This window comes from Coenobita brevimanus, chromosome 105, assembly GCF_032717465.1.
Source record: "Coenobita brevimanus isolate Jiangsu-jjx chromosome 105, ASM3271746v2, whole genome shotgun sequence".
NCBI lineage: Eukaryota > Metazoa > Arthropoda > Malacostraca > Decapoda > Coenobitidae > Coenobita > Coenobita brevimanus.
The window spans coordinates 6,033,306-6,043,101 of NC_137058.1; the positions used below are offsets into that span (position 1 = coordinate 6,033,306).

General features: G+C 40.1%; 1 protein-coding gene across 1 annotated transcript in view; it reads left to right on the top strand.

Moving 5' to 3' along the window:
- Positions 1 to 3,439: 3,439 nt before the first annotated feature.
- The window catches only part of LOC145416341 (uncharacterized), a 26,473-nt gene continuing 20,116 nt past the window's right edge, over positions 3,440 to 9,796 (top strand). The window contains exons 1-2 of the mRNA XM_080285340.1: positions 3,440 to 3,673; positions 3,812 to 4,468. Coding sequence (XP_080141466.1) covers positions 3,440 to 3,673; positions 3,812 to 4,468 — 891 coding nt within the window. The remainder of the gene's footprint in view (positions 3,674 to 3,811; positions 4,469 to 9,796) is intronic.

Consider the following 9,796-nt stretch of genomic DNA (forward strand, 5'->3'; position numbering starts at 1 on the left):
ACCCTCTCCTTGTTGCGGACAGCATTAGAGTAAGCGTGATTAAACCAAGGCTTTCGTGCATTAGTTAAAGGATATGAGAAAGGAATGTATGCTTCCATGCCCGAGAGAATAACCTCCGTAATGCGCAGAGCACACCCAGATGGCTCCCAGCCATGGAAGCAATAATCATTCCAGGGAAAATCAAAGAAGTACTGCCTGAGGGGCTCCCAATCCGCAGCTCCAAAGTGCCAGAGACGACGTTTTTTTGGAGGGTCCGCAGGCCGTACCAGAGAGATAAGACAGGTTAAGGTGATAAGGTTGTGATCAGAGGAGTCCAACGGAGAGAAAAGATTAACAGTGTAAGCAGAAGGATTAGTTGTAAGGAAGAGATCAAGTATGTTGGAACTCTCTCCAAGGCGGTCGGGGATACGGGTAGGGTGCTGTACAAGCTGCTCTAGGTCATTAAGGATAGAGAAGGTGTTGGTTTGTTCACCAGGTCGATCAGTGAAAGTAGAGGAGAGCCAAAGGTGGCGGTGAACATTGAAATCTCCAAGAATGGGGATTTCAGAGAAAGGAGAAATGGATAGAATGTGTTCCATCGTAGAAGTAAGATAGTCAAAGAATTTTTGATAGTCAGTAGAATTAGGAGATAAGTAAACAGCACAGATGTATTTAGTCAGAGAATGACAGGAAAGCCGAAGCCAGAGTGTAGAGAATTCAGAAGAATCGAGTTCAGGAACACGAGAGCAAGCTAAGTTGTCGCGTATATATACACAACAGCCACCTTTGGCTTTGAAATGAGTATAGAGAAAGTAGGAGGATACAGAAAAGGGTTTGCTGTCAGTTGCCTCAGACAGCTGAGCCTCAGGAAAAGAAGGTGAGGTTGATACATTATATTGTCAGTATCATTTTCTTGCCTAGTAAATATAAGCTCTAGTACTGATGGTATGTCAAGTCCTCTTTTTCTGGTGCTTTCTTTTACATGTTGTGTTAGGAAAAACTGCGCAAGGTTCAGGAGCTTTTGGTCCCAACAGCTTTCCTAGCATTTTATATCTAGAGTATTCCAGTTTATATCTGTACTGAAATCTCCAGTTAGTATAATTCTTTCAGATTTCTCCTCCATTCTACGTTGTATTGCTCTTAAACTTTGAATAGTTTTCTCTGCCAGGTCTTCATATTCGCCTTTTTCCCAAATGTTTGATCTGGGTGGCATATATAAATTTTCCACAATTACTTTCCCTTCAGATGTACTAATCTCTACTGGGATCAGTTCTACCTGTGAGGGTACATCTAGCTCTATTTCTTTGACTTGCAGATTTTTCTTCGTTAATATTATATCTTCTTTTTATAAGTTCCTAACTCTTCTCCATATATTGTATTCCTCTAGGTTTAGTGTATCGTTTGATATCCTTGTTGTTAATTTTGTTTCAGTTAGGCAAACAATATGTGGTTCCTTTTCTTTGATAAAATCACTCATCTCTAGTAATTTAGATATCATTCCACCTACATTAGAGTACATCAACTTAATCATCTTGTTTACATACTTGTCATGACTTGGGTCTACTACCTTTCTCCTATTTATTCCCTCCTGTTTATGTACCACCATCGAACCTGCAATCCAATTTTTTTGTAAAAAAAAATGTGTTCTTCTCTTCCACTGATCTTCCTTCATTCTTTGTTGTTGCCTCCTCCCTCTTCTCTTTTAGTAATCCAAGTTCCTCTTGAGTCAGGCATCTTTTTATCCATACATTTTTGAAGTCCTCTTTTTCCATAAATTTGTTTGCATTTTTCAATATTTCCTCCACAGTGTTTACACACTGGAAGGTTGCTTTTAGGGGCCTTTTCTTATTTCTCTCATATTTCCCTAGCCAACTGTGTTCCTCTGTGTCTTTACTACAGATTTCCTCTGACACTTCCTTCAATATGCTCATTACATTTGCCATCTCCTTTTTCTCTCTCTCAAAATCTTGTTTTTATTTCTTCCTCCTCTATTCCAGTGATTACTATAGATTTGTTGATGTCTGCTGAATCTTTGACCAATTTTGGATGGTTTTGGATTATTTTCTTCACTTCCTTTTTAATGCTCTTTTCTTCAACACTTGTTTCTAAATCTTTTTTACTTTCACCATTTCAGCATATGTGGTTTCCACATCATTTTTGTTGCTTTGGATTGCTTCATTCACCTGGGTTATCTTTTCCTCAGTATCACTGCTCTGATCTATCAGAGTGCTTGCCTGCCTTATTGTCTCTGTATCATTTCTGAACTCTTCCTTAATAGTCTCATGGTTGACAGCTGTGCTTGGCAATGTATCATTTCTGAACTCTTCCATAATACGCTCATGGTTGACAACTGTGCTGGCCAATTCACTAATCTTCCTTCTCAGTGTACCCACCTCAACTGATAATTCATCTATTGTTGTGTCTTTCTTATTAATCTCCTTTACTAAATTTTCATTTTCTTCCTTCTGCATGTGCACTGTTTAATTTCGTCTATTTCACTCTGAAATACCTTCTATAATCTGTACACTCGTTCTACCAGTTTATTATGCGTCTCCATTTCCACCAGTTCCTGGTAGAAATCATCATCCTGCTGTCTACCTTTGTCCCTTTTCTTAAACTCCTTCCAAAGTTGATTTGCTAAAGATGGTGGTCATCTTCTGGTACTAACAGAAAGCTTCTACTTACAGTTTTGCATTCCTCTCTGTCGCATACGAAACAGTCAGCACTGGAACAGCTGATTTGCTTGTTCGGCACTTCTGCCTACTTCGTTGTATTGTGTTATTGGAACAACACTTTTACATAAACTTCCCCTTTTATATTAGAACACTATTTAGTTGGACCTAGGACAGAGCTTGACTCATATAAAGGTACTTTTTAGATATAGCCATTTGAGGGCCAAGAGTGTCCCGGTGCGGAGCGATGCGCAGGCACATCCTCTCACTTTCGCGTCTAGCGTGTGTGTGTGTGTTTACCTTACTAGTATTACCCATTTGTAGAATGCAAGGTATGAGCTAGGTTTGTGTTGTTCTTCCTCCAGTGATCCAGTCTACTTCTGCAGACATTGATGTTTTTTGTTTGCACCACTTCCCTTTCTTACTCTTTCAAATATCTGCTTCGCTATGGGAATATAAATTTTGTAACACCATTTAAACAGGACAGCCTATTACAGCAAGGAGCATATTGCAGGATCATCAGAGGGACGTATACCTTTATGACAACATGAAAGTGGCTATTAAGTATATGAAAGGGGAGATTTTGAAGGCGATGATATTGTTATGACAAAACTAATATAAAAATATGCAGCGCCCAGTGAACATGGTGTTGGAGATAGCATGGCTTGAAAGTAGTGAAGTTTTATATGAGTGTGATACTAATAAGAAGAACAAAGATAAAGTTTGGATGCACCACACCGAAGTCAGTAACACACTGAATATTTCAATGTCCAGGTGAGATGCAGGTGATGCGTGAGGCTGTGACATGCCCAGTGTGTTCTGAGGTGTACCAGGCCAGTGTGCGGGAGCCGGTCACTCTGCCATGTGGCCACACCTTCTGCCGTTCCTGCCTGGTCGCCGTCAGGGGCCGAGGCAACTTACTCTGTCCCACCTGCAGAACGAGTCACAACCAAGTCAATGTGCAGCAGCTCTCCGTCAACTACACCATCCTCAGCTTGACGTCCTCCATCAGTAACACTGAGGTAAGATTTGCGTGTTCTTAAGGTTTATACCATTTGAAACAGCTTCAGCAGTAATAGCCGTTTGAAAGTTAGCTCAAGATCTTGTATAATGTACATAGTCAATTATTATCGCACTGTAACATTATGTTTTGTATTCAGTATGGAACCTGTGGCACTCACGGTGATGACCTGAAGTACTGGTGCTGTGAATGTGATGCGCTGTGCAGCCTCTGCCTGTACTCTGGCCATCCTCAGGGCCACTCTGTCCAGCTGGCCAAGGCGTACATCCAGGAAAAGCAAGCTGCTCTTGCGGATGAGATAAATTTGCTGTGTATGAAACTGGAAAGTCAGCATGAGGAGATGAAACGCAGATTCACGATGGTGCTGCAGGGAATGAGTGAGCTTTGTCAGAAAGGTTACACCTTGAATGACTCATGGGTAAACCTTAACCAACTCCTCCAGCAAACAAGGAAGGCCACTAGCATTGAACTTGTCAAAAAGGCTGATGAAAAAGTTAAAGAATCTAAGGAGACCTTTCAAAAGCTTTTCATAAAAGGACTTGATTCAGCAGTGGCTGACTCTAGTAAAGACTGTCTCCCTAACGACAAAAAGGTGATAGAAACTGACAGTCTTAAAAAAAATGTTGAGGATAAGCAAGAGAAAGCAAAGACTGGGAATGAAGCGACTGAGAAAAATCCAGTGATGGCATCCAACATTTCGAAGAGTAACGTGCAGTGTGTCCGGCTGGAGTATAAAAAGAGTCAGCTGTTGTTGCACTGCATCTCCCTCCACTCTGATACCCGCCTCTCTTTGCAGGTAAGACACCACCTGGTATCAAGTTATCCCCTTCACTTTTTTTTTTTTTTTTTTTTTTTTTTTTTTTTTTAGTGTGATCACGTCAGCCACACTTTCTTGGTTCCAGAACGCTGCCATGGTAATTGATAATTATGAACTGTAAGACTTAGATAAACAGTCTTTTGGAAAAAAGTTCAGCTGGTTCCACGGTCTCAAATTAGCTACCATTATATATCTATTTACACAAGGCCTGATCAAGCCATTTGAAAAAGCGGAAGCATGATTATTAGCGGAGATGCCTTAGGTTTGAATTCACACTGATTCATCTCGAAATTTGGCCAAAGTTATTGTTAAACCCCTTTTTTCACTGAATGGAAGCAAAGATAACATTTATATAAGGTATTTAATGTATATATTTTGGTAAATAATATTCTTCTGTTACAATTAGTACTGTAAACACTGATCTGTCGAAAATGGGGAGGCGTAGGTCCTTCACGTCTCCCCCCTGCCCACCTTACCAAATCCGTGGCTGTTACCCCTCGTCCTGCCTAACCAATAGTTCTGACGCTTTAGTTAACATCTTACACACGAATGCATAATAGAATATGCACTACAGTGTAGGTATTAAGCAGAGGTGAGTGCTGGGCACAGGATGAAGGTGATGAGGCTGGATGGTTTTGTCAGACTTCATGGGGCCTGAGTGTGGAGGCGATGTGAGGCAATATTTAGTCTTTTTAACTGCACCTCCATCGGTACTTATCATTTTGGTGATGCTCAGCCAGTCTCTGTCTGGTCTCGTTAATTATCGTCCAGAATTGTAATAATGAGATCAAAATGATAATTTTGGCACCCTTTGACCCTCTGATATAACATTTTGTTTTCGTGAGCGCAATTTTTCCTCAATTTTCGCCAACTGGATCAGCAGTTCGAATATTTATGTTATTTTTCACAAGTCATTCAATTTTGTCACACGAGAGCCCATGATATATTACTTCATATTCACAGCTGTAATTCTCATATAATTTTGAGGATATTAATGGCACATTTTGCTTCGAGGTGTTTGTTACGATGTGATTAGTTAATGGTATTTGTCACGCTGATTCTGATATGAATTGTGGAGACCAAGAGTCTCCTAATTTGTTTCATTTATAAGGAAACATATTTATTGTGTATTGGAATATGCATGGTGTGATCACGTCAGCCACACTTTCTTGGTTCCAGAACGCTGCCATGGTAATTGATAATTATGAACTGTAAGACTTAGATAAACAGTCTTTTGGAAAAAGTTCAGCTGGTTCCACGGTCTCAAATTAGCTACCATTATATATCTATTTACACAAGGCCTGATCAAGCCATTTGAAAAAGCGGAAGCATGATTATTAGCGGAGATGCCTTAGGTTTGAATTCACACTGATTCATCTCGAAATTTGGCCAAAGTTATTGTTAAACCCCTTTTTTCACTGAATGGAAGCAAAGATAACATTTATATAAGGTATTTAATGTATATATTTTGGTAAATAATATTCTTCTGTTACAATTAGTACTGTAAACACTGATCTGTCGAAAATGGGGAGGCGTAGGTCCTTCACGTCTCCCCCCTGCCCACCTTACCAAATCCGTGGCTGTTACCCCTCGTCTTGCCTAACCAATAGTTCTGACGCTTTAGTTAACATCTTACACACGAATGCATAATAGAATATGCACTACAGTGTAGGTATTAAGCAGAGGTGAGTGCTGGGCACAGGATGAAGATGATGAGGCTGGATGGTTTTGTCAGACTTCATGGGGCCTGAGTGTGGAGGCGATGTGAGGCAATATTTAGTCTTTTTAACTGCACCTCCATCGGTACTTATCATTTTGGTGATGCTCAGCCAGTCTCTGTCTGGTCTCGTTAATTATCGTCCAGAATTGTAATAATGAGATCAAAATGATAATTTTGGCACCCTTTGACCCTCTGATATAACATTTTGTTTTCGTGAGCGCAATTTTTCCTCAATTTTCGCCAACTGGATCAGCAGTTCGAATATTTATGTTATTTTTCACAAGTCATTCAATTTTGTCACACGAGAGCCCATGATATATTACTTCATATTCACAGCTGTAATTCTCATATAATTTTGAGGATATTAATGGCACATTTTGCTTCGAGGTGTTTGTTACGATGTGATTAGTTAATGGTATTTGTCACGCTGATTCTGAAATGAATTGTGGAGACCAAGAGTCTCCTAATTTGTTTCATTTATAAGGAAACATATTTATTGTGTATTGGAATATGCATGGCGAGTATTTCTATACTTGGAGTAGATAACTCAGTTTTCAGCACAGAGGTTGATACGACATTACTTCTGTGCATGGTAAAAGTGGGATACCTACATTTTCTATGTTCCATCTAAGAAAAATAGTCGACCCGAATCGAATCCGAGTTGGTTTCCGAGCTCATCACGTTTCTCAAACGTTCTCGCTGCTAACTGCGTGGATAAAGCAGAATGGGCATAGGCTTGTAAGGTGAAGAATGGATATTATGTGGTGCGAGAGTATGGATAATTTTGAAAGTTTAGCATGTTGATAACGCGATCCTCCTGTACAGTATATTCTGGCTAATACAGACAGTTCCAACCTGATTTGAAAAGATGTGTCCAGGCTGTAGTGGCTAAACACTCAGTAACACCTTCAGCCCATTTATGTCTGTTTACAACGTATTCTGCTAAAGCCATGCAGTTTTATGCAGCTTTTTACAGATATCTTTAGGAGGAAGGAATTAAACACTCGTACTTGATACTGTACTTAAAATCGTTGTGCTTGAAGTATGATATTAAAGACTGCAATATTATCAGTATGCTACAAGAGGACTGCAAGGTACTTTAGTACCCACATTAATGTATGGGTGGAAGAGGAGAGTGGAGCAGTATACTGGTGAATAAGTAAGAGGAAAATGAATGTTTGAGGGAGTGAGAGTGGTGTGTGAGGATAAGGTAGTCTGGAGGCGTTTCCGTCGTGGACATCCCTTGTTCGAGGGTTCCCAAGAAGAAGCAAGGCGTTGGAGAGGATGATGAGACTTTGGTGTGGGTGAGAATGAAAAGTCAAGAGTAAGAGCAGTGTAACCTGGATTATTGAAGAATGTGTATAGAGTACGTAGGGTGGATATGATAAATATACTTAGCCCCCTAGTGGTGTGTTATTCACCTGCGCAGGACTGAAACAAGTAGCACGACAAAAAAAAGAAAAAAAGAAAAAAAAGAAAGTGCACTAGCACCGTTTGAGCTATAGTCTGACAAATCTAAACGTAGGGTTTTGGTGGAGTCAGCCCCTCCCTACACTGTTGCCACGTTTCCGAGTGACCTCTCCATCAGCGATGACCTTGACACTGTTTCCTTCTTGTGATCTCCGTTTTTCTAATACCCCCTATACCCCTACCCCCAACAACACCCCCTATACCCCTACCCCCAACAACACCCCCATCAACAACACCCGCTATACCTCCACCACCAACACCTCCTATAAATATAGACCCCCACCATCAACACCTGTATAATAATTAGCCGTTGATAATTGCTATACTTTTATTGAGAGCATACATTCTACCCTATTGCTCAAACTCCCTAATCTTACAATCCCATCTGTCTTAATCCTTCCCACTGCCTTCGTTCCTAAATCCCTTAATTGATCTATTTTTAACCTAAGTGTCCCCACACCTTTTAAACCATTTACCTCTCTGTCACTATTCTCCACCATATGTATCAACTTGTATTATATTGTGTATAGAACTTTCATACTGTATGATGTACTACTGTATAATGTATAAGAATACCCACTGTTTAGTGGAAATAAAGTTTTATTATTATTATTATTATTATTTCTCTCTCTCTCTCTCTCTCTCTCTCTCTCTCTCTCTCTCTCTCTCTCTCGCTAGATTTTGTTATGTGTCATCCATGGTTTTTTACTTCCATTTTTATGTATGGATTATAATTTTGACTTTATTTCCGCACCACCCTTGAGGTAAAAGTCACGGCGCGTTTTTTTTATAGAGGTTTCCCCAATAGGCCTAAATCCTGTAGGGGGTTGGTGACCTCCCATAGCGTACACACAAACACGTGTCGCGTGAGTGCTGCCACCCCAGAGCTGTTTGATATATTTATTTTAATTATGAAAGGATCGCCTCTTCCCACTTTTATCCCTTCAAATTTTCTTGCAATTATACTTGCTAAATTAATTAGCAATGTTAGAAGTGTTGGGGAAGTAAATAATAATTAGAATATTTTTAGAGCAACACTGCCAAATTTTTATGCCACGTTTCTCTATTATCGTATAATATAGTATGCAGAATTGTTTTATTCTTCCTTGATACATGTCAGCACTTTCATTACAGTTATATTAGTATGAGTTATGTTTATGTATCATTCCTACTACACAAACCACAGGCGTTATACATCGTAGGGTTATGAAACATGGCAATAGTGTAGGGAGGGGGTGACTCCACCCAAACCCTATGTTTAGATTTGTCAGACTATAGTTACATTATTCCACGCGGGTGTAGTCTGCTTAACCCGCCCCATCCCGACGTTTTCTGGGCAGTGGTACGCCTCAGTCCCAACATTTTTGGACCTTTTTCTTTTGGCTCAAACATCCGCTTTTGGTGAGAAACATCGAAAATTCATAGAGAAATCACTCACCTAAGGTTTAAAATACTCAATCCAGGTAGGAGTTCCTCCTTACCTGACTGGGTTTTCTAACGGGCTGGCACCAAAGAAAACGAGTTCTATGGGAGGGTAACTATTTTATCCACTCATAAACAGTATTTATTTATTTACTTGGTACGAATTTATATGTAGTACAGGAGTATATTAGTTTTCAGACAGTAATATAGGCATTATAAGCATTGTTTCACTCACTAACTCATCACCATTCATGACCTTTTTTTCCCACATTACCTGATCATCATTTCTGATTGTTTCTTCCTCTAATGCTATGTAAACTTTGTCCTCCACATTGTCATCGATTGGGGAATCACTCTGGCCCCGAATGTCTTTATTGGCCAGGTCACTGGTAACAGGTGAATTGCCGAGACAATGGCGTGCAGGGGGGGGGAGGTTATGCGGTGTAAGACATTGTCCCTGCTTGGCATCTTGTAGAGGAATAGAGGACGGTGTCCTGTGTATACGTGCCAAAAATCACTCGCGAAATCACTCGCGAAAATTGAAAATTGTGCAAATTAGGGACCTTGCAATGTTGCCGCGTTAATTTACGTCTCCGGGATATGAATGCACATCATGTGAGGACGTGAATTCACATCTCCGGGACGCAGCGGGTTAAATGTGTATGCTTTGTTCAGTGTGGTTTGTCTGATTTGAT